General features: G+C 37.3%; 2 protein-coding genes across 7 annotated transcripts in view; one reads left to right on the top strand and one right to left on the bottom strand.

Moving 5' to 3' along the window:
• The window catches only part of DYNC1I2 (dynein cytoplasmic 1 intermediate chain 2), a 34,592-nt gene extending 20,367 nt beyond the window's left edge, over positions 1-14,225 (top strand). For all 5 annotated transcript variants that reach the window (XM_068407285.1, XM_068407286.1, XM_068407284.1 and 2 more), the window contains exons 6-16: positions 2,354-2,443; positions 2,712-2,874; positions 2,967-3,066; positions 3,592-3,717; positions 4,702-4,848; positions 5,182-5,295; positions 5,667-5,800; positions 6,803-6,947; positions 7,803-7,943; positions 8,918-9,043; positions 9,759-14,225. In XM_068407285.1, the coding sequence (XP_068263386.1) occupies positions 2,354-2,443; positions 2,712-2,874; positions 2,967-3,066; positions 3,592-3,717; positions 4,702-4,848; positions 5,182-5,295; positions 5,667-5,800; positions 6,803-6,947; positions 7,803-7,943; positions 8,918-9,043; positions 9,759-9,872 (1,400 nt within the window). In that variant the 3' untranslated portion in view covers positions 9,873-14,225. The remainder of the gene's footprint in view (positions 1-2,353; positions 2,444-2,711; positions 2,875-2,966; positions 3,067-3,591; positions 3,718-4,701; positions 4,849-5,181; positions 5,296-5,666; positions 5,801-6,802; positions 6,948-7,802; positions 7,944-8,917; positions 9,044-9,758) is intronic.
• SLC25A12 (solute carrier family 25 member 12) overlaps positions 13,270-25,402 on the bottom strand; it is a 51,855-nt gene continuing 39,722 nt past the window's right edge. For both annotated transcript variants that reach the window (XM_068407282.1, XM_068407283.1), the window contains exons 14-18: positions 19,648-19,788; positions 17,515-17,653; positions 14,692-14,850; positions 14,408-14,498; positions 13,270-13,877 (exon numbers count right to left, since the gene is read on the bottom strand). In XM_068407282.1, the coding sequence (XP_068263383.1) occupies positions 13,691-13,877; positions 14,408-14,498; positions 14,692-14,850; positions 17,515-17,653; positions 19,648-19,788 (717 nt within the window). In that variant the 3' untranslated portion in view covers positions 13,270-13,690. The remainder of the gene's footprint in view (positions 13,878-14,407; positions 14,499-14,691; positions 14,851-17,514; positions 17,654-19,647; positions 19,789-25,402) is intronic.

The raw sequence follows: 25,402 nt of genomic DNA, 5'->3' as shown, positions 1-25,402 counted from the left end.
TCCTGTCACTGAAAATGGTACTTAGAATCAGTGTAGTATGACTAATGGGGGGTTGGGCTGAAATTTCTAATTTGGGACTTTCAAAGCTAGAATAATGTATCCAGGGTAACCCAAAACCAAATTTCTGAATCTGAAGGCATCATTTAAATCGCAAGATTGATTGGCAGGGCGAACGAGAGGGGGATTTTTATCCAAGGGGCTGTAATGTGAATATGGGGTCCTGTATTTGTTGTTATCAGACTCGTGTGTTAACTCATATTACATTTTTTAATTAATCAGTGTTCACACCTATAATGATTGGACATTAAGATTCCATTCTTTAGAATTGCTACAAGTTATATAGTTTTCAGATTACTAGTCCACTGTACATGTGAAGCCATCTAAAAAGGAGCAGTGTCTTTCTGTTACTCTGCGTGATTATTTTGCCCAAAAAAGCTTTCATTTTTTTAAGTAGCACAAAAGCTGTAATTGGCATGCTTTGTAAGGAAGCGTCAACGTGCAAGAGAGTGGAGATCACTAAGAATTCTTTTACGCGTTCTTTCCCCTTTGCACCACCGCCTCCTCAGCAGGGTCACTGAGATCACTAGCTTTTCTTGAAATGGCCATTTTCACTGGCAGGTGCATTATACCCTGTATTTTCAGATTGTTTTTCCATTCTGAATGTTTGGCAGGTTGATTGCTCTGGCTGCATTGACGGAGAAAGGGCTGACAAATGCGGTTGGGCTGGCTGAAAAGACAGTGATTACTGTTTTCCTTTGTGGCTGATTGAGGCCCTTGAAAGGAAAGATTTTAACCTTCACCATTTGGTTCAAAAATATGAGCATATATTGAAATCATTCATGCCATTTATCCTAGTTCTGTAAACTTGTCAGAACGTAAAAATCGCTCAATTTCAAGTAATGTAGGATTGGCATACGTCATTATCATTTTGATTAAGTTGGAGTTTGTATTATTGTGTGCATTATACAGTGTCATTTAAAGCTTTCTTTCCTGCAGGTACAGTTATATTTTTATTGCCTATACTATGGAGTTAGAAAGATTTTCAGACCTCTTTAAACCTATCACTATGTGTGTGGTTTGGCAGCTGGTATGGCCTACAAGCTGTATTTTGTTTGCAGGGTAAAGGCTTGTCTGTAGACCTCCTGGAGTGCTGGTAATTGCACAGGCTTGCCGTTGGGGAAAGACATGATTGGAAGCAGTCAGGCAGAAAAATATTGTGCCATCCCATTGCCACCTCATAGCAGAGAGACAATCCTAGCAGTACCATCTGGTTGCTGCTATCTAGTCAGCTGGCCTGACTGCTGGGACCATGGCTTGGCAGCTGGTTCCCATCCCCTGACCACCCCCTTTTTTTTTTTTATCCTTTTTTTTTGTGTGTGTGTGTATGTGGATTTTTTTTTTTTACTTTTTTTTTTTCTGTTGTTAGGTAACTTTGAACATGGGTCAGGGAGATGGCTGCAACAAACAAGCTTAGTCGCTGTTGAATACTGTCTCATTACTTGTGATGAGGCATGCAGCAGACTCCTGCTGCCATTCTCTTATAAACAGATGACGTGGCTGTTTAACCAATAAAAATAGTCTTTTTCAGAAGCTTATTCTAGAAAGTGGATGAAGAAAAGCCAGGAAATGCATATTCCACAACACTAATTTAAAGTTATTTTCTGGTTTACAGTATTCAAGGAATGAAACATAGAAATGCAGAAAGTGCTATAAACCTCGTCAGTATTCCTGAACATTAACATTTTATGTTATTCGTTGCAATTAGGGAAAACACATAAAGTTCTCATTGCCAAACATGATACAGATAATGAGACTTGCATTTAGAATGACAGAAAAATGTAATCTCCCTGCTATTATCTTTAGCAAAATTTGCCTCTCAGAATAGCAACCTGAAAGCTAATGTAAGCCATCTTCGTGCCATGTGAAGACCCATTAGACTCTGATGGTTTCAGATCACAAGTAAGCAGCTGCTCTGTAGACTATTTTAGACATTTGATTTTTCTTTATTCTGCAGCATTAATGTGTCAGTATGTTACACAGAACATGCATCTACCGCATGGTTTTGTGTGGAATTGTAAATGCTTGTAAGAGAGACTTCCACTCTCCATTCTTTACAATTTCGTATGTGTCTTACTTCAGTTTATACAACTACATAATTTAGTGCAACTAAAATCCAGTTGTAGACAAGTGTTCCAATGATCTTTTGGTTTGAGATAATGTTATACTGGGGACTACATTTTACAAATATAACCATTTTAAGCTAAATGATACCATTTTACATTTGCGATTCATATGGAATGTTACTGTTCCTCTTTAAAAACAGTGACAGTCTCACCATAATGTTTCTCCTTAGATGAAGAAGATGAAGATGATGTGGTTGCACCAAAACCGTTAGTTGAACCTGAGGAAGAAAAAACATTTAAAAAAGAGGAGGAGGAAGAAGGTACAGTTCACCTCAAGACATTCCGAGTGTGCTATAAAGAAAGGCATCAATAAATTTTTAACTTCTTTTCTTTTCACTAAGTTGAAATTAACTTGATTTACATTTTAACAATCAGCTAGCAAAATATAAAATGTAAAAATGTATTTAAAAATCTATGAATGTTAGGAAACAAATTTTCCAACATCATGATAAATACTCTGTTTTTCTTTCTTGGAAAGAATTGGTGAAAGTATGCAGTCCAGAGAATGTATGTATAATTTTTTTCCAGCTGCCCCTCATGAACTTACAGAAGAGGAAAAACAACAGATATTGCATTCTGAAGAATTTTTAAGTTTCTTTGACCACTCCACAAGGATTGTCGAAAGAGCCCTTTCTGAGCAAATCAATATTTTCTTTGACTACAGTGGAAGAGACTTAGAAGACAAAGAAGGGTAATGTGAATGTTGAATACTTTACTGTGGATGTGCAATATTTGTAATTGAAAGAATGATCTAAAATTAATATCTGCTAATTGCCTTTATAGAGAGATTCAAGCAGGAGCAAAGCTGTCCTTGAATAGGCAGTTTTTTGATGAACGTTGGTCAAAGCATCGTGTTGTCAGTTGTTTGGACTGGTCATCTCAGGTAAAATTATAATGCTTATATTAAGCAGTTATCTTTGTAAATTCTTCTAGTTGACCCTTCTATAAGTACAACTGATACAGGCTGTATTTCTAAATGTGTTCCTTACATGCCCCATAGTTTGCAAAAAGTAAACAGAGTTGTTAATCTTTTCTGAGAAGTAGCAAAAGGTTTGTATTGTGAAGAAAGTCTTTGGCATATTTGTTTCTGGTTTATGGACTACTTTGTAGAGGTAACTGTCAGCTTCACTAAAAAAAGCTCACTTAAAAGTGGTTTTTATATTTAAAAGCAAGTTATGATGAAAGACAGAACTAGACTCTAAAGTGTATGTCAATGCTGTTTTATGAGCTAAATATGAAACAATTACAGTTCTAAGTGACAATTTCTCATATATAATGTAAGATGGCTTTTGGTTTTTGGTGGGGTTTTTTAACCCTATTTTGGCAAAAGAAAACAAAAATTCTAGGATGGTCTGGACTGTTAGCTAGTCATCTTGCTTACTTTGAGTCTTTTTCACTTATTTTACAGTACCCAGAATTACTTGTAGCTTCTTACAACAACAATGAGGATGCACCTCATGAGCCTGATGGGGTGGCCCTTGTGTGGAATATGAAGTACAAGAAAACTACCCCAGAGTATGTCTTTCACTGCCAGGTATGATTCTGTCTTGGGAGGCTAAAGATTTTATGTTGATGAACTCGGACAAGTACCTTCCTTATGCTTGTCAACATAATGATTTCATTGGGCTGGCATTCACTTTAACCAGATGTATTTGCAAACAGATGTTGATAGCTACAGATTTCAGTTTAGAAACATTATTCTGTTTTGGAATTTCTGACATCATTCAGAATTCAGTCTTGTTTGAGAACTCATTTTCTTATTTTAATTTATTTAAAAACCAAAATACCTTCTTGTGTAATGGTTGAACCACAAAGAATGTTTGTATGTAAGGGGACTGAGTAGGATTGTATACTACTAGATCTTAGTTTACTGAATAAAATGAGGCTGGCCTGAGGAGATGGAGCAAGGATGAAAACTAGAAACATATGTGTCAAGAAAAAAGGCAGATGGTGGTTTTCTAGTAGTTTTCTGAAAGATAAAACATGCAAATCTCTTGCATTATGCCAAGCCTGGGATAGCTGCTTTATTTCCAAAATGCCATAATTCTGAAAAATTACATAGTTGAATCAGAATTTAATCTCCTGTTGTCAGATTACTGTCAAAGCCCAGATTGGAAAAGTAACTTTATTGTATCAAAACAGATTTGTACGTTCTCTAAGAAAATGACCACAGAATGTGGCAAAACATGATTAAAATCTTGTGCATTACTGGGCCTTCCCTTGCTAACAAACTAGGCTAGGAGGAATACAAATGTATACATATGAAAGAAAAGAAGAGGAAAACTTCGTTTTATGAATACAAATTCATAATATTTATGAATACAAGTTCAAAATACTAAGAGACTCTTGGGGGTTCACAAAGGGTTTGTGAATCCTTAAGTAACTGGGCAGTGAAATAGTGTATCGAATAAATCTAGGCAAAGAACTCTGGTATTTGGTCCCATTTTCTTTAGTTTTGGACATAGTGTCATTGAAGGATAGTTTTTTGTGTATTGTTGTTTGGTTTTTTTCCTTTCAGTCAGCAGTGATGTCAGCTACATTTGCAAAATTTCATCCCAATCTGGTGGTTGGTGGCACATACTCAGGCCAAATAGTGCTATGGGATAATCGCAGCAATAAGAGAACCCCAGTGCAGAGGACTCCGCTTTCAGCTGCTGCTCACACGGTAGGGGGTGAAATATCTTTAAGGACTGTTCCCTGTTGAGATGTGTTTAACCTCTAGGAAACTCTGTCCAGTGCACTTGATTGATAATGCGTAAATCTTCATGTCCACATTTTGCCAATGCTATCACTGAAGAAGTGGGCTGTTCATAAAATTCAAAGTGTCAGAAAAAAAAGTATCAGTTTTATAGAGGAGTATTATTCTTTGTACCGTACTGTGATCAATCTTTTATGCTTTGTTAAATTGTGAAGTTGTATATTTTACTGCATATTAATTATATCAGAATTGGTTATTACTTGAAAATTCCTTTTTCTGATAGTATTTTACATTTCTTAGCACCCAGTATACTGTGTAAATGTTGTTGGGACGCAGAATGCTCATAATTTGATTAGTATCTCAACTGATGGGAAAATATGCTCTTGGAGTCTGGACATGCTTTCCCAACCGCAGGTAAGATGATTTGGATATGTACACTATCTATTCCAGATGAATATATTGTAAAAACTTTATTAATGCTTTTTAGATTCATCAACATTTTCCCAACACACAGAATTGTACTTAAGGTAGCTTGATAAGTATTTGATAAAATATTTCCGCACTCGTGGAATCAAATATTGTCTGTTACTTGTCTTGATACTTTTGAATATTTTTGTTGCCCGTGTGTTAGTGGTGAACACAATTTTAACAAGAAATAACTTTTTTATTACTGCCCGCTTCTGTACAAGTAAAATACAAAAAAAAACCCTGCTATTGAAAAATCTAAATGACTTTGTAGATGTCACTATTTCAATTTTTTTAAGTTGCTGTTATTTTAACTACAGGATAGCATGGAGCTGGTTCACAAACAGTCCAAGGCCGTGGCTGTTACTTGCATGTCCTTCCCTATTGGAGATGTCAACAACTTCGTTGTTGGCAGTGAAGAAGGCTCAGTGTACACTGCGTGCCGTCATGGCAGGTAAATACAAACTTTAATTAAAGGAAATAAAAATAGTGAAAGGGTGAGTCCCTGCGTGCTTTACACTCCTAAAATTATTTATAGTGCATGTTTACTCCTTTGTCTTGAAGTTCAAAATAGCTGTATATGAATTCCAGTGTGCACTTTTCCTGAGTAAGAGCTTCATTAAAACAGCAGAAGTTGGAACACTGAATTGGAACTATGCTGCCTTCAGGGACTAGGAGTTGTTTGTGTTGATGAGAGCAGCGTAGGTCACTGCAGTTTTACTCATTTGAATTGTAGCAGAACATTCCAAACTTTGTATCGGTTCTATAGATAATTGTACAGTAACGTCACACACAAATCTTAAATTGGCTAGCTTTTCCTCCTGCTGTTCAACCTATTTTGAAATTGTCTGACTGTATCTTATCAATTGCTTTCTTAAATATAATTGAGTGTCCAGGTTTCATCTCAAACACACATCGCCCTTGCTGCACAGCTTTTTGGTTCCAAAATACCCCAAATTGTATCACTTTTGTGTAACATCCTTCCCATCTCTTCCCCCCTTCTTTTTCATCGCTTCTGATAGGAGGCTATTAGGGATATATTGTTACTGTTTTATGTCTGAACTCTGTGTCCATATGGTACGTGCAACTTCTCTTACGTCAGTGGGAGTTTTATGCTTATTCCTGAGGACTGGATTTTGTTCTTTGTATGGATGGAAGTTTTATCTATTGCTTGCAGAACAATGTAGTTGAACATATACCTGCTGAATGAGTCTCTTCTCTCTGTGGTATATTTTGACACTTAAGGTTAGCAGAAAATAGATGTTGAAGTTAAAATCCATATTCAAGCCTGGTCTTCCGTGATCCTGTTGTGATGAAGCCTTTTGCAGTGGGGTAACATCCAGACAAAGCAGCAAAATCTTCTTGTGGCTATATTTAAATTGCATTTCCATGCTATCTATGTCTGCAGATGTGTGGTCTCCAGATAAATTAACCTTGGTTATATATTCTAAAACAGCAAAGCTGGAATCAGTGAGATGTTTGAAGGACACCAGGGACCAATCACAGGTATCAACTGCCATGCAGCAGTTGGACCTGTAGACTTCTCACATCTTTTTGTCACCTCTTCTTTTGACTGGACAGTAAAGCTTTGGACAACTAAGGTAACTTAAATAGGTAGTTCAGCGGTTTTCTTCGTAGTGTCTTTGACACAAGGTGGTGCTATAATGTAAGCTACGTCAGAAACTTCAGTAAACTGAAGTCAAATCGTGTGAAGCTCCCTAGGTTCCTAGCAGCAGTCCTACAAAGAGGAGACAGCTGATGAACAAAACTATAGTTAACAACATAAAGCTTTGCTTTCAGATTGTGCATCATTTATATACTTCTGATCCATTCTGTTCATCCTTTTGTCCTTTGTTATCAACAACAATTACAATGTAATCAAATGTGAATCATGTTGTAAAATCAGTTACTTCATATTATGCTATATAAGGCAAATGTTTTGCTACAATTTCGTGGAGGACTAAGGGGGACAGCACCAAAACTGATGTCATTTAAACTCCATGAGGCTCACAATTGACATATGTATCATTCCCATTGCCAGAATTACCTCTTTCTCTGTTAGTTTGATGCCCTGAGGAATGCAAAGCAGAGGAAGCAGTTGGAATCTCCCAGTACTAGTCTGAAGTGCTGTCACTGAATTATCGTTGGCTTGATTTAAGAGATTCTTAATGCATTAAATTTACAATATCTCTTACAATATTGGCTTGCTACTGATTGTCTTATAGTAGCAACCAGCAAAAAGGCTGCATGCTTTGGAAAGCATGCCTTTAATAATAGCATTAACTTTTGGCTGCTTTTTGCAGAGGCATTTTTTTAAAGCAAGTCAAAATGTGAAACACTTTTTCGTTACTGCTGATAGTGCTGTTGAGAAGTTCTGTATTTTGCCTTACCAGTTAGCTTTAGAATTTTGAAGTGCAGAGTTTTGGGTATTGCATTGTTACGTTTGCTTTTTTCAGAATAACAAACCTCTCTACTCCTTTGAAGACAACTCAGATTATGTTTATGATGTCATGTGGTCTCCAACTCACCCTGCCTTGTTTGCCTGTGTGGATGGGATGGGCAGGCTTGACCTGTGGAATCTCAACAATGATACTGAGGTGAGGCAGTCAAATGTAGCTAGAAAAAAAGTGTTTGTACACTTTGAAAAAAATATCAAAGAGTTTACCATAGCGTTTTGGTTTGGTTTCTTGTTGTTCTTAAATACTCTGTAGTTCCAGTAGTTTCTGTGTAATAGATACAATTCTTTGATTATGGGGTTGCAACTCAAATGACCCCTCATAATGAATAACAGTGGTAATTAAATTGTTTTACCTGTAACAAGAGTGCAAAACGTCTGTCAGTATAACACTGATCCATGTTGTGAAAGCGGTTATAGACCTCCCCCAGTATGGCCTTGGCAGCCTCTAGCTTAACAGTATGAACAAGCCTGTTACACACCACCGTTGTTCTTAATGCCATGGTAATACTGCAGTAAAATTGCAATTTGTTTCTAAACTTAAGAGAATTGAATGTTTGGGTTTTCTGGTGTGAATTATAAACTTGATTATAGTATAAACCTTTTCCAAGACTTGAACTTGTTTGAGGTAGGTGAGAGGAAAAACCTGACAGATATTCAGGACTTAAATTTCACCTTCTTAAAGCTGCATATAGAAGAGCGAGCAGTTCTGTAGGACCATATGCCAGCCTATGGCTTCAAATTGGAATTACCCAGTTCTAGCCTTTGGACAGGATTTGACCTGCCAAAGCAGATGATCTTTCTTGAGATCCCAGGGCTCCTCCTTGCTGTCTGACTCAATGCATGTCTGTGCCTCCTGTCTCATGACAAGAGTGCAGATGTGCTTTATGATAGAGGATGTTTGTACTTTGGCCAAGGGACAGAAGATGTGCTGTTTTGGTCATATCACTGGTGATAGCTTAAGGCCACTGAGAGTCTTGGAGATCTACATACTCTGCCTCAGCTGAAATGTCGGGCACTTCTTTTGATACAACACTGAGGGACTAGGTGTGTTCTGTAATCTACAGCTTACGGATCCTCGTGCATTTTTAGCAATGTGTTTTATAACGGATACAGGTGCCAACTGCCAGCATTACTGTGGAGGGCAATCCTGCTCTGAACCGTGTGAGATGGACACATTCGGGGAGAGAGATTGCTGTAGGTGATTCAGAGGGACAAATAGTTATATATGATGTGGGAGAGGTATGTATACCATGCATTGTGCAAAGTACATTACAAAACACTCGAGTTTCTTTGACTTTTATTTAGCAACTTGCTTTTAACTTTTTCCCCCTGTGATTAGAGGAATAAGGTTTAATTTTTATTTTCAAATTAATGTTTCCTTTTTGTTTCTGTTTCATGTATTCTAGCATAACTTTTTAGCATGCCATCTGGCAGCCAATCAAAAAGTAAAAACATTATTGTAAGGCTGGTGAAATAAGATGAAAGAATCAATGGTTTTGTTTGTAGAGATTTTATCTTCTTTGTAACTGTGGCACATGTGAATTCTGACCATAGCTTGAGAAGTACCAAACCAAATTTTGCAGTGAAGTGGTCTTGACTTCATTCCTACAGGGAAGCTGTTGCTATTGCAAGTATGTGTACTGCAGTAGGATGTAACTAATTGATTGGATGAGGACACGGCATTAGTATTGCCCTTTGGAGGCAGTCTCTGAGATGGAGACGTATCATGCAAGCTTGTAATAGTATCATTACATTCTTAAATACAGGATTCTCAAATTCTGCTTCTTATATTAGTTAGAGCTTTTGATGTTCAGACTGTTTTAAAAGTTACACTAAATAAAGGTAAGCTTTTCTATCGGAACTTCTTCTGAACATTCCTTAAGCACTCTGCTGCTCACAATGAGCTCAGTTTTTATTTATCAGTAGGTTTAAATAACATTCTCTTTGTCAACAGCAAATTGCCGTTCCTCGCAGTGACGAGTGGACTCGATTTGGTCGAACACTGGCAGAGATAAACGCTAACAGAGCTGACGCAGAAGAGGAAGCTGCAACCCGCATACCAGCGTAGATCTTTAACAATAGGCTGTGGTAGACTTGTGAATGATTCGATGCAAATCTTAAAAGTGTAAGCATGTGTCAGTTCAAATAATAGCTTAAGGGAGGAATATGGATTCAGCTATGGACTCTGAAAATGTATTAAGATCACTGAAAATCAGATCTTGCATTGTCACTTTTTATATATAAATTACAAGCACATTCTTGAATTTGTGTAACTTTTAATACTGTTAACTTTGACTTTGCAAGGAACTTCTTTTGCTGAAACACTAACCTGGTGTAAATTTGCTATTGGGCTTCTGAAATTCCCACTTTGTAACAGTATCTATTTCTGAAAAGTAAAAGTTCTGTTTCTAAACTAAACTTTCTATATGACACAGACTAACCTTCATTAGGTAGTAAATCTCTGAAGCATTCTTTAATTTGAACTCTTCAAATTACCCATGGATATGCATGCATATGTTCCAAGTAAGTTTCATTGTTTATACATAGATAAGCCTCAGACTCTGGTAGTGGGTAATATATGTGAATAAAAATGTCTGTAGTTACAAAGTTACTTGATATTTGGACCTGAATTAATGAAATACATACTTAATACCAAGTTCTTTTGTTTGAATTGGTGCATTAAAAGGTGAGACTGATTCATAAATAAATATTATATGAGCACTTGTCAGCTGCCCTGACCCCTAATCCGTGTCCCTTCAGTAGTTTGAGAGCAGAAAGTTCCTGGGAGCTGCTGCTTTCATTTTACTACACCCATCCCGGAGTTGTTTTCTGCCTCCAACCTCTACTTCCTACCATGGCAATCAGCCAGAAGGAAAAAGGCTACTGTTGTCAAATTTTTCTTTTCCAAAGGATAAGGAACCAGATTTTTGACTTAATTTCTATAGCATGATGATTTGCATTCTGTTAACTACAGACTTGCTACTAATTTTCTATATTAAGTTAAAGATGTTTTCATTGCTTTTTTAACATTTTTATTTAAACAAAAACTCTCAATGGCTTGAAACAGAATGGTTGGAATTTCTGTTAAAGTTTCTTGAGACATTATAAAGTTTCCCATCAAGACTGGTTTTGGGTTGGGAGAGGGGGTGCTGTTTGTTTCATTGTATTTTTTTTTTAGTAAATATTCTGACTTGTACTAATTAGGCCCTAAACCAGTATTGATGCCTTTGAGCACTCTGGGTTTGTTTCTGGTATTCTTAATCTGCTACAGGCTTATCGTTTCGCCACCAGAGCTGTTTTATATGCTTAAAAGTAGGAAATGGGTTTATATTCCTTAATGAGCATTATGTCCAGAAGCGTTCTTATTGTTTCTTCATTGTTTGTGTTTTAAGGTTGGGATTTTTTTCTATTTCTCCTTGTCTCAGTTCTGTTACGAGCAGTTCATAAGAGACACAGGCAGCAGTAACAGCAGTTCTGTCTTCAGAAGGTTCTCTTTTTTCAGTGGGTTTGAAAGTGAAATGTATTTGGCTTTCATTGGTGTTGGCTTGTCAAAAGTGCCCCCCTCTTTTTGATGCAAAGTCATGCTTTTCAGTTTGACATTTGCCTTGTATGTTTTCCTCAACCTTACAACAGCAGATATCTGTTCAGTTGAGAAATGTGCACTATATAAAGAACAGGCACATCATGTGATGGTTTTTACCCTTTAGGCACAAGAATTCTTAATGAGCAGAATGTTCTGTTGTCTTGCTGTTTTGTTGTGTGGTTTTGTTGTTTTTTTTTTTTTCACTGAGATTGTTACTTCTCATTTAATAATATATTTCTTTCAGACTTATATTTGCCAAAATCCAGTAGATAAGGCCTTCTTTCAAAGGATTGTGGCATAAACATGTAGATCAGATGGCGTTAGTTTTATGTAATTTCAACCTTTTAATAATTTTCAACAAAACTATTCTGTATTCATTCCTGCTTGTATTCCTCCCTCACAAAATAGTTGAGTACAGTTAAAATGTTGTAAAATCCATACCTGCAACATTAGGAGACCAATAGTGATGCTAGATACTGTAAATGATCATCCTGGGAGCCACACTGTCCAGTTTTGGAGCTGTAAAAAATACAAAGGCTATCTTGCATTGTAAAGTCTCCTAAGACCTTGATCCAGTCAGTCAACGACCTGTGACTAAGATTAAACGTCATTGGGTAGCTACTGGTTTTGTACCTATTTAGAAAAGCGCAGGACAAAATAGATGTGGGAAGAGAGTTCCTGGGAAGCCTGTCTCTTAGAAAACTGCACAGAAAGGTAATTCTTTAAACAGAAAAAAGGTAATAAAGACAAGAAGCCTTCTAATGGGCTTATATATATGCATATTGCAGAACAGTGATCAAACTTCCAAGTTCAATGTATTGTAACCTCTAGCTCACTAAATATTATTCAGCACCAAAAGATTTTGCATCTTGCTTAGAGGCTAGAACTGAAGGAGGGCTTGTCTGTGTTTGTAGTGTTTGGTTTTTAAGAAGCCATTTCTTCAGAAGCTAACTAAAACTCTTCATATTGGCCTGCTGTCACCTGAGCAAGAAAATAACAGAACATCAACTCAGTTTATACCACTGGGATACACTGTACTCCAGGATCTTTAGCCCTGAAAGAAACATGTAAAACTAAAGATGGGAGACTGTCATACTTCAGTAAGCAAGGCTGGAAACCCACCCACCCATCTCTTCTCTGGCTGTAGGTGTAGTAGAACTACTTTTTCTCTAGAACTGTAGAAATCTAGACTCCCCTATTTCCTCTGACATTTTTGCATTTAAATATTACACCAGATAAACTTTTGGCAGACATTAAGCCAGAAATAGTTCAAGCTTTTCCTTTCTCCTCTCCTTTTCCTTAGCATTCCACTCAGCTGGAAGTCTAAACAATCAGTTTTGCATATTAAAAGAATATAAAAGTTGGGGTTTTTAGTTTCCAGAATAACCTAATTTTTTAATGGTAAAACAATCTAGAAATAAAGAGAATGCCTTCAATTTTTTTTTTTATAAAGTTTTCCATTCTGGAAAAAACACATAGAGTAATAAAAACCTGTAAAAATTCTTGAATCCGCTAATAACTGGCAAATATATCTCATTGTGTTTTAAATATACTACCATAGAGGTAAGATCTATTACACATTTAGTATTACCATGTAGTTTAAGGGAATTCCTCATTACAAAGTAGTGCTGCAAAATAAAATATTGCATGTGCTCATCTAATTACTGTGTTCTCTTACACTTACAAGCCAGCACATTGCATTTTAATACCTTTGCTGTAACTAGCAGTGAAATGCCATCCTTCAGAGGCTATGTCCTGTACTGTACATTCATTACATGGGCGCATCTAATCTTTAAATTTTAATCTGTGATCCGTATTCTGTGGAAGAAAAAAAAAAATCACACTGGACAACTCTTCTATAAACACAAAGCATTGAACTGACTTAAGTGTTTTTAAATATTTTATTGTCACGGTTGTTAACAAAACGCCTTCAAAACATTCTGTACATTTCAAACCATTTTGAACTGCACTACCCATTATATAAATGTACGTGTATAGATGCCATGATGTCTCTGTACAAAGATGTACAATATGTACAGTAACATTAAATGCAAGCTGTGCAAGGCAAAGTCTAGGCTACAGATTCATGCCACTGGTTAAAACAAGGCATAGAACTACAGCTTCAATCAGTTCCTTGTGTGCAAATAAACAAATAAATGCAGGTATATATTAATATTAGGAGTAGTTAGATTTGCAAGCTCAGTTCAGTTAGAACAACATGCAGCTGACTGGAAAAAATACAGCACTACTTGTGAACTTTTTCCACTGCATCACTTTGTTCAGTTGAAACATCTTTTCAGGATTCAGCTGCTAGTTTTTGGTTGAGCTGAGGTGATGCCAGGTCGAAACTTTGGAAGATATAAACCAAATTTATTTTCTATACCGGCAAATGTAGCTGTAGCAAGTCTGTATCCACCTATGTGCTCAGGGTTAACAGGAGGAAGATCTGAAATACGAGTTTTTGGGGTAGGTTCTGATCCAGAAGGTTTGCTGTTTGAAGAAAGAAAAAGAAAAAAAGCCTTTCCTGTATTTCAAGTGTTTTCTTAAGTCTGAATAACTTTATGAAATCTAGAATAAATACTTCAGGCTTTTGTCTGAATATGGAAGACTGTTAAAGCTGACCTTGATTAATCACTTCTATGGTCAAGTAAAGTTGGGTTCAGACCACTAGCTAATGGGAAACCAAGGCCAAAACTGAAGTTATGTTTTTACTGATAGCTTTGTAAATTCTTTTAGCTTCCAGTGACACAGGGAAAATGGACAAAATATCTTGCTACAATGGAAATATAAACTTCATGTAATGTATTAAAATAAACATGAAATGGCTCTTTATCTTCTCATCTGTTTAGAAGTAGCATGCAAGTTTCTCTTGGAGAAAGGAGAGGGGGATTTTTTGCATTACTGCAATTTTAAGTACAGATGCTCAAAGTCAAGTTTAAGTGGTCCCATGCATGAAAAAAGTAAGATTTTTTTTTTTTTTTACTTTGTTGTGCAAGGTAAAAAGCAAATATTTGACTTACAGGCCTCCAAAATCGACATAAAACCATCTCTGCAGAAGTTCATAAGTGACCAAAGTAACACCAAACTGGGGTGAAGATCTGAACACACGAGCTGTTAAATATTACAAATCATAGTGTCAAACAGAGAAGAGAATTTCTTAGGAGAGAAGCTAAACGTTTTTAACAAGATCTTATGTTTTTCAGAATTAGACCTTGTAAATACTGCTCTAATTCAAGTCCTTAACAAAGCAAGTGCTAATTTGCAGATCTGGGGTCAGCCCTAATATTCAGAGTGCATTTCTCACCTCCAGCTCCCTTCCAAAAAGCCGACGGGCCTTCTTCCCTTAGAATCTTCGCAAAGCAGTCAATAACTCCACTGTATGTTGTCTGACCAGCGCGGGCTGCCACTTGCAGTCTTGTCTTGATGACATCAGCAGGGGTTACCAAAGAAGCAGCAGGCACACCTTTTAGAAGAAAACCACATTTAATTTGCACAAAGAATCTTGTAAAAGATGAAACACTTCTAACCAAAAAATACACCTGCGAACTTTAATATTTTTGCAAGAATTAGACATTACTAAAAAGGCAAGTTCTTACACTTGCTAATATAAACTGTTCTGCTTGGTATAATCCTTTTGAGTTTCTTCTAAATTTAAAGGCTATAACTGATAGTAAAGAAAATAATAATAAACTAGCAACAGCAATTCTCTCAACTTCTTCTAGCAGCCTGTCCCTAACAGTAGTTTTAAATGGATAAAAGAGGTATTTTTAAATTCACACATATGCTATACATGTAATAAGAGATATCCATGACAAAAATTAGTTGTGCAACCTTACTGTATTTGCTAATACTCTACAACATATTTTGCAAATTACAGAGATGATGATTTATTTGGGAACTTGACTCCTACACATCCATTTGTTAAAGGTATTAATAAGAAAACTACTATTTAAAACACCTGTTCTGCAGAAGTCTGTCTGTACTGCTGTTTGCACTGTTCTGTAGGAGAATAGATGCTGCTTACTTCAATAGGCAAGCCATAAAAAGACTGAGGACAATGAAGGTGTTTTACAAGTCTGCTTAGTACCAACAGCGTGATATTAGCCAACAGTGATGGAAGAACAAATCTCCACTTCCAAGGCACCACTCAGCTTTCTAGTCAAAGGAAAGGAGAAAGTTTTCAGAAATGTACTCCACAGTATTGAACTGTGTTATCTGAGATATTTCTGAATACTTCTGAATACTGTAAAAACGTCAACCTCTTAAAAAGAGGAACCATCTTCTGAATTAGAATTTTGAAATTGATTTTGACTTCTGTTAAAATTTTAAAATTGGTTAATCTTGAATTAAAAGTTTAACAAGTCACCGATTTGCATAGGTGATCAAACTCTGACGTGTCGCTGATAAATTCAGGAGGTTTTAAAGGAAAACAGCAGCAGTGTAGTTAAGTCTACAAGCATACCTAATAGCAACCAGATGCAGATTCTCCTTTACAGGCAGATACGCTCAGACTGTATTCTACCCTGCTGCACATGTGTAACAGGACTAAAATGAGCAATCGGGAATTTGAAATTTGCAATTCAGAAAGGCAGATTCCTGTACATGATATAAAACTAGGCCTACAAGATTTACACACATTTTTAATAGGTTTCATCACTTAGTGACACAGAAACACTAACCAAACAAACAAAGAGAAGCTGTGAAGTTTGCAATCTAAAAACAGTGAGTCTTTATATGAGATACAAGTTAAATAATAATACTTATATGTGCTTCTGTGAGTACAGCGAGCTAAATACTTTTCCATTTCTGGCAGCTCTGCATTACTGGAGAATAAACAGGGCTACAAATTTGTTAGGAGTTTCCTAGCTGGTCTCTCCCCTCCCTCTGGCACGAGGAACATACCAACTGGCAAAGAGCAGGCGCAGCCAAGCTCTGTATCAAGTCCAATATGGGAAACTGCTCTTTGCACACAGACGGCTCGTGACTGATGTATATATAGTGATTCCTTACGACTGTAACAAGTAATGAAAGGTCTGTTCAGCCCCTGTTCTAAACCACAATGATGCTAAAGCTTCTCTTTAATGTGAAAGACCATCCATTTTTTTCCCTTCTCACGCCTCTCTGGGAGAAGGTAGGGATAAAATATATTCCCCACCACCCTCAGCAATGGCCAGACCATTTGGCCTGGAATAAAAAATAATAACTTTAGTCAGTGAGCAAACTGAAAGGGTTGTCAAGCACTGGAACAGGCTGCCCAGGGAAGTGGTGGAGTCACCATCCCTGGAGGGATTTAAAAGCCGTGTAGATGTGGTGCTGAGGGACATGGTTTAGTGGTGGGCTTGGCAGTGCTGGGTTAACGGCTGGACTTGATGATCTTAAAGATCCTTTCCAACCAAAATGATTCTATGATGTTTCTAAACTGCACAGATTCCAACACGGAATTGTTCACAATTGAGAGGCTGCAGATACCTGGTTTTCATCTTAGTGATCTAATCGTCGGCCGTGCAGAATCTGGCCATCTGTATCCACATTTTTAAATATCCACCACTACAGTTCCTACATCTAGCACTTTTATACCACTTGCCATTTAGTAAAAACAACTTTTTATCACAGCTGCATATTCTCTTTGTACTAAACATTTTTGAGAAGCCTTAAAATATTCTAAATTTCAGAGTATGATACTTTAACTTCAGCTTCTTTACAAACTAATGCCTTATTTTTAGCAATTACATTTGAACAAAGTTTTCTCTCAGTTATTTAGGAATCCAGAAGTAGACAGGTCATTTTCTTCTTAGCTCTTATGATATCTCATTTTATGTTCATCAAAGATTCAAATTAGCCTTCAACTCTGAGAGCACCGTAACAAGTAAAACCCCATTGAGACAGACAGATCAAATTTGACTACAAGTTGCTGAGCTGCATTACGCTGTTTATCCACATTATGCAAATGTAATTAGCTCTCATCAAAATTACATTGCCTCCCACCAAGGAGAACAGTGATCAAATTTAGATTAAATCAGATACAATGGTACAGTACCCTTCCTTTATATGGGGCTACTGAATGAATATTAAATATTACTCACTAAAAGAAAAAAAATTACTTCTAGAAAACATTCTGCAAAATTACCTGCAATGGCTCCAGCTGCAAGGAGATTAAGCCCTCCCACATGGCCATTTTCATCAGCAAGCATCAGTTTACTATGAGCATAAACAGGAAAGTAGATTGCAGAAAAGGGAATGTCTCTGAGGAAACATGCTTTGGCACCCTGTCACACAGAAAAGAGACATCATACAAATAAATTTTGTAAATAAGGTTAAAATTGATATCCAGCAAGCAGCCCGAGTCCAGGAAGTACCAACACTCTTGATCTACCAGGTACATAACACAGAAAATAAAATGTCTCAGGAAACAGAAGATGTAGAGTTGTATTTAAAAAAGAATAAAGCACATCTAAAGTTTCCAGAATGACGAAGATTCAAGGTTCACGTCTAATTTCAGTAAGCAATGCGTGACATCAATCCTGACATCAGTACCTAGGGTAAATACCTTTTACATGTGATGTGTCCAAATGTGATGAAGAAAGTGACAAAGATCTGTCCTTATGTCTTGCTGACAACAACCCACAACCATGGAAGCAGCAAGACAAGTCCTTGCATGCCATTACTTCCACCAAACACCAAAGCACTACTAAAATACCAGTGAGGACTCTAAGACCTCATAATGATCTCCACTGATCGTCATCTGGTTGACTGAAGAAGCTGCACTGGAAGGCCAGCAAAAAGAGGGAAACCGCTGCAAAATGGGAGTCTTTTAGTCAAGGGAAGATACAGGGAAAAAAAACTAGCAACCTATGATAATACTGCAAGGAGTAGCTCCTGGCCACAACCTGGCATTAAAGAGTTCCTTAACAGAACTTTGCATGTTGTAAAAACAGTGGAAAACTCATAATAAAACGTATCTAATATTCTTTTAGTAACTTCAGTCATCAGTCTGTCCCAACTAAAATAACTCCTTCTGTACAAAGCTCAAATAAGCACTTATATGTCCAAGAATCTCATTTGCATACCCCGAAAGCATGCACGTTACAAAACCACCACTCCTGGCCAACATCATACCCAAACAGCAGACTCCAAGCCAGCAGCCTCCACACAATGGACCCACCTGAGGCCAGTTGCCCACTAAGTTACATTAACAGACAGCACACGTTACAAACCCTATGTGGCTTAAGCAGAAGACCTGATAAAGAGAAACTTGTCCCTTCAATGATTTTCACGCAGATACTTTATGCTCTAAAATGAGTTTTTACAGTTATTCACAAATGATAATGCAATTCTAAAGAACAGCAGAATTTTTAGTAAGCTCAATTGTTTAGTTACTGCAAACAGAAATGTAACTTTGTCCCATGTACCAAAACACCTGTGATCTTTAGGAAATGTAATTGTCATGAAATTGTCGTGAAAACAGGTTCAAAACAAAAGCTTCAGCTCTAAAAGTAAATTTGCACATTTCTATAGTATTATTGCAGGTCTATGGATGAATCACATAAAACAATGTTTTGTAAGTGCATAGCTAATGTAACTGCTCAGTTTATGTATTGTCCCTTGCACTGGCAGAAGACACAGGAAGAAATACTCTTCCTTGTTTAAGAAAACTCATAGCTTCTGCTCCATTACATCTGATCTGTAATGATGGTAGTAAGTGTACCTGCAGGGAAGGAATCTGTTGACTGGCATTCTGCTGAAGTACAGTACAGTATGGGCTTTTTTTCAGTAACGCTCGTTATTGACAAATCCCACCATTTAACTTCTTAAAAATCTGAATTCTACTAAACTCTACTACTGTTTCACTGCCATCAAATTATTAAGACAAAGAGAATATCCTGCTGCAAAGATAACAATAGATATAACAGAGATTCAAAATAAACGTAAGAAAAACACACAGGAAAAGCTAAAGAAACTTTTCACAAAACTCCACCAAATTAAACGATCAGTGCCAAAAGCCAGCAGGTCTGCAATCCAGGACTCCCTGTAGCTTGGCATAAAAGCCCAAAGGATAGAATGGGGGAGTATTTTTTTGTATCCCACTGCCACTAATACAGAAGTGGGTTTTCTTCAGTTTTCCACTGTGGGGCTGCCCTGCAGGAAGAGACTGGCTTTAAGTTCAAAAGGTTTCTTTGTTTTTAACAGTTTTTGTTTCAACAATGTTAAAATTCAGCATAAAACATAAAACAATGAAGTCACTCAAAGCAGAAATGCGTACCTTATAAAGACCAAGAAGGCCTAAATCTTTTATAACAGAGAGGGCACTGACTCTGGGTCCTGTAGTAATTTCTCCTGCTACCTGCAACCGAATCTTTACAATCTCCAGTGGATTAGTGAAGATGACCTGGGAAGCTCCTGCCTGCAAATCCAAAGAAAAAGAAAGTAAATTGCATTACTAGAACATGTGGTGACAGGCTGACTTTTGCAAGGTACTGAGTGCCTTCACTTCTCACTGCACTGGCTGATATTCTCATGTAAAAATACATGAGAGATATTTCATAAAGCACCTGGCTGGAAATTAAAAGCCCCAAATCAGAAATCATGGGTTTGTACGAAATAAATTTTTACATGTATATGTTTATAGTCCACAGAGGTGTATTAATCAGTTCATCTCTGCTTTTCTCCTTGACATCACTTTCTAGAAGTCATGGCTGTGTTTAAAAGTCTATTACACAAAATACAAAACTAAATCATTAGACTTGTGCTATTAGAGCACCAAACACATATAAAGAAGACCTTATGTTTATTCAACAATAATCCATCACCAATGTGTAGACATGTTATTTGCATTTAGTGGTGATGCTGTTTAAAAGGTATATTTGCATTTAATGGTATAATTTTAAATTATTAGAAAAGGCGTTTGGAGTTTTGTTTAGCAGCCTTTAATTGTCCTAAGTGGAAACCTAATATAAAATTTAAATGGGAAGAGTAACATTTCACAATATGATACTAGATAGAAACATGAGTCATAACTTTGAGCTGAGCATGACAGATTTTACACGCAGGGAATTTTCTGTTAGCAGTGCTGAAGGACTATCTTGTAAACTCCTAGCAACAGTGTTGCAGAGCTGCTTCAGATTCTGCACTTTAACGGAAGACTTTCAAAGAACTATGTTTCAGATTTGAGAGAGATTCAGTCTGACAGTTCAGTTTCAGAAGCATGTAAACCTATTTAAAATGACATGTTCAGATTCCTCTCCGGTTTGCTGTAGGTGCTGCCATCCACTTCTGGAGAAATGTGTGGTTCATCACAGAACAGGTGAAGTTTACTAAACTTTCTTTTTCCCCTCTTCCTAAGCCACCTTTTTTCATTGAAAAATTAAAACCACTTCCTTAAAATTTATGGCATATAAGCACTTGAATACAGCCAACTTTAAAAAGCATTTTTTCCACAATTTAAAACCTTCTCTTAATCCTGATCTATTCCTCCAACCCATCAAATTTTAGTGAAGGGAAAAGATGCAGAACATCTGAAATTAAAGCTTTTTTACTCTTCTAAATTGCCCAGGAAATAAACTCTCTTTGTGATGCTGGGGGGATGTGTGTGTGTGTGAAGGAAAAATCAATAGTCTGCTACAGCACCTCCTGGACAGCAGGCATGATGTTCTCTGCTAATTGATTGAGAACTAATGAACGCTAATCCTCCCTGCCTTTAGCACAATCCTCCTCTCTCCAATAGCAGGCAGAATAAATTTGAGATTAGCCCTGAAGCATGCCTCAGAACTTGGTAACTTGAAATGTTCTAGACTTGAGACAAAAAAGCATTGCAAGAGCGCAACAGCTCTTACTGAGAATGACCAAGCACTTGGGTAGTATCTACAGGATGGGGGGCATGAAGCATCAAAATCTTCACTGACCGAGCATCCAATACTTCACTGAACCTTTACTGAGCACACTGCCAACCTTTTATTGCAAGCCCTGTTTATTACTTCACTCAATACTGACATTTAAAATCATCATTGTTATGGCTTTACTAAAGCACCTTGACCCAAACAGTGGGAAATCAACCCCTGCTTTTGATTAATTATCTCCACTCTAGTAGTTACTATCTTTAACACTTTCCACTCAAATAATTGGTCTAGGTTGTTAATCTTCATTTTATTCCCTTACTTCTTCACCCCTCTGAAAGAAAATCAAAGCCTACATTTTTGTGGACATTTATTGCAACCATCAGGAAGATCACTGGAACTCCCAGACCAGCCAAACTGATGCCATCTTCTGTTCCTTGGACTCACTGCATTGTGTTTACTCGGTTACCTGACACCACTTGTGTCCAAAGCCATTCTTCAGACTCTCTTCTCATCTCACTTTTCCTTCGCAGTTCATACACACCTACGCATGCAAGATGAAATGGCTGTCCTCCCAGGCAAGGTTCCAATCTAAATATAACATTCTCATCTGGCAAGCTCTGTTAAACAATAACCATTTTTTTTTGCTCGCATTGCATTAAACAGAAAACCAATTTCAAATGCTTATCATTTCCCTTCATCATTTTAAAAAATAATTTTGGTAGATAAAACATTATGCTCTTACTACATATTACAATGCACCACACAAAAAATTCAAATAACTTTAAATTTAGACACTAAGCTAGAAATTCACTCTTTCTAGACAATTACCTGCTACCCACCTATTAAATATGCATTCTTTGTTTACACATATATGTGAAATTCCATTTTTTATTTTTAATATTATAAATTAGCACATCCTGCAGAGCAGCCAAAATAACTCTTCCTATTTGCCTAACACCCACCACAGAAACACAAATAGGCCAATTCGTAAACATTTCTATTTTCTACCCTGAATTCAATCTTCCTGCAATTAACATTCTCCTCTCCTAGGTGCACAACTGCCTCCCTTTCTGTTAAAATCAGCAACAGCCCTCTTCTGATACAGAAATGAAAAGAAGACTCTAAACACAACACATCTTAATCATTTAGTAGTAATACTAGTTATATATACAATGTTAAGAATTGTATATTGTTAATACAGACCTATATATTATGACAATATTAATAGTAAAATATGACTTGATGATCGGGTTATTGAGCAAAATAAAATATAAGGAAAACCCTAACATACAGTTATAGTATCAGCACAAAACCATTTGAAAAGCTCTTTAATTACATTAACACTTTGAACGTTGAGTATTCACAGTGTTGACAAACTTCTCAACAGGCAGCTTTCTCAAAAAGAGCTGTGGCTGTCAAGATACCCAGTTAAATACTCCCTATCAGCAATATGTACTTCTATCCAAGCCTTGACTTTTCATACTGTTACACTCAGAGCTCGGCAAACTTTTCTGCACAGCAGGGATTTGATTCACTTGAAGAGGAGCACAGAATTCACCGGAGTTGCATCAGGGTGTTAAGTCCTTAGACACATCACAAGTACAGATAAGATAAGCATTGATTTTAATACAGAACATGTAACACAAGAAAACTCACTTTTTCATTATGTATTTTTTAAAAAATGAATGCAAGGGTTGTTTTTTGTTTGTTTGTTTGTTTCAAGTAAATGGTTGCCTATCTATCTATCTGAGGAAGAATGTGTGAGGCGGAGAAGAGTGCTGCCTGGGGAGCAGAGGAAGAACACTCCCCAGAAGAAGGTGCAGAGGGGAATGACACAAAGGATCTCCAAATAAAAATTAACTGGCAGTGTGCAGGGTTGCAATACAAACCTCCATGCTTCTGTGCAAGTCACTGGCAATCATCGTCATTCTTTTTCAAAATATCTTACTTCAGCTGTCAGCTATGTACGTTAAATACATGCGCACATGTATATACACACAGAGGTATATATTGCAGTCCTTGAATTTCTTTTGGAGAAGGTGCACTAAATCTAGATTTTCCCCCCATAAAAACCTCCCTTCACACATAAATTACAACAGACACTTTAAAAAAGGCTGACAAATTTGTTTCTGAATGGAGGTTATTCATACGCATCAAAAATACCAGTAATAAAAGCTTCTACTTAACCTTAATGTCATGTAAAATAACTCTACAAGGAGCAAATAAAGGAACTAAATCTGACAGCAAAGGTTATGAGAGAAAAGATGTAGTTTGAGATCCCACAGCAAACGCCCCATGACATGCCAAAGGCTGAAGGAAATACACAAATGACCCTGCAACATGAGACCTCTTGCCCTTTCCAATTCCACCCGAGAGGCATATGCTACAAAGGGGGAGAGGCCTATTTCAAGCCCTTCCTTCCTTCCTTCCTTTTTGAAACCACCACATCCTGGACCACAACTATGTCCCATACAAGCAGCTAAAATAAGATGTTACTTAAAACAGTCTAGTGTAAAAACATCAAAAGAACTCACAATTCTTTCTCGAAGCAAAGTTGTCATTGTTCATGCACCTACAGTAAGCTTACTGCCTCTTTTACTCAAGAATAAATTCCCCCCTCACTTAAATGTCTGCAGTCGAGATCAAGATAAAGCAGTAAAGTTTAATTCTGCTTCTAACTTTATGTTTAAAGTATATTAAAAGAAGTAGAGGATCTTCAAGATTTTGAAGGAAAAGTAGACAGCTGTAATTCTTTATTTTTGTGTTTGTTAAATAACAGTAATGTTTAAAATTATTTTTTAAAAAATAAATATTTGACACATTCCTATTTGCCTGATAAGCCTACATACATGTTTGTGTGTATGTATGTAGAACTACATATGAAAATTATTTTTACAAATATACCAAAATATTTGGACTGTTATATTTAATGTTTAAATATCTAAGAGTTTTTAAATCAGTGGTAAATTTGGACTTCTATGTCTATGTATGTGTAAACACACACACACCTCCCACGCCTAATCATCAACAGATGCATTGCCTACACCTCCAAGAAGGGTTGTTAGACTCTCTGTCTGGCACCCCACATCCTCTTCCTCCCTGCAGCATGAATCGGAAACGTCTTTCTGATGAAACAGGATTCATCCATTCAAAATGCTAAGCACCACGCACAGTGCATTGATGGGAAGTAATCAATTTTTTTCCCGTGTAACTCACAGGAATTACAGCTTAAAATCGCAGCATGTTTGTCTACTGTCACAGTACTTATGCATCATTTACATAGCATTAGATATCTGCTTCAACATCGCTTCCCAGCTGAGGATGAACAGTTGCCCTACAGCACCTTGCCCTTCACCACGTACTCACATGCGTCATGCGTGTAAGTTCCTTTGAGAAGCACTGTCCTTATCGGGTACGCGCTTTCTGCTTCCCCAGCTGCTGTCAGGATAGAGGAAAGCATTGCCGAAGCCTCACTCAGTCCCCCTGCAACTCAAAGCTAATGGGAGCTGAAAATTCCTAACGCAGGAACGCAGGCTAATCACTGAATTACAATGAAATGTAATTCAATTAATTACAGTAACAGTAGGGAAAGAAATTGTTTGCTCCGAACATGCGTAAGTGCAGATAGTGCTGTTGATGATTAACAAGCCAGCATACTCTTGGGAAGGTAGGAAGATGGGATATCAGTTTCATCCATCAGGGACCAGAGCCCTTTCACTGACAGGTATGACCTGACTGCCGCAACTGAGCTGCCCCACGTAGCTGTCCTGCAGATTTCAAACACAGCAACAGCTTGGGAGCAGCTGGGAACATTTGGGCTCTGACAGAGCAGACCCTACACTTCCCAATGACATTTACATTGCCCAGCGGCTAGCAGGTAGGTTTCAAGGAGCACAGGGCACAGGCTGCCTGCCGGAGGTCCCTGCCCTGCAGTAAGGAAGGAAAGACAACAGACAGGCAGCTGACCATATAAACAGGCCACTGCATGGGCAGATGTCTTTGTCAACAGCTACAAGACTGAAGTCAGTTCCTCCTACTGGGAACGAGAGTTTATTCCATGACCTTACAGGAGGTGAGAATAATTGGAGCCTGAGAAGTAAGATTTTGGCCAAAGAGATCCAGTAGCTTGGAGTTACCATTTCTGGAGGAGGCACATGTCTGTGGGCAGCCCCTTTGCTGGAT

The sequence above is a fragment of the Nyctibius grandis genome, chromosome 9 (genome assembly GCF_013368605.1).
Source record: "Nyctibius grandis isolate bNycGra1 chromosome 9, bNycGra1.pri, whole genome shotgun sequence".
Taxonomy (NCBI): Eukaryota; Metazoa; Chordata; class Aves; order Nyctibiiformes; family Nyctibiidae; genus Nyctibius; species Nyctibius grandis.
The sequence above is the reverse complement of the archived record's forward strand: the minus strand, read 5'-3'. Positions and strand labels throughout refer to the sequence as shown.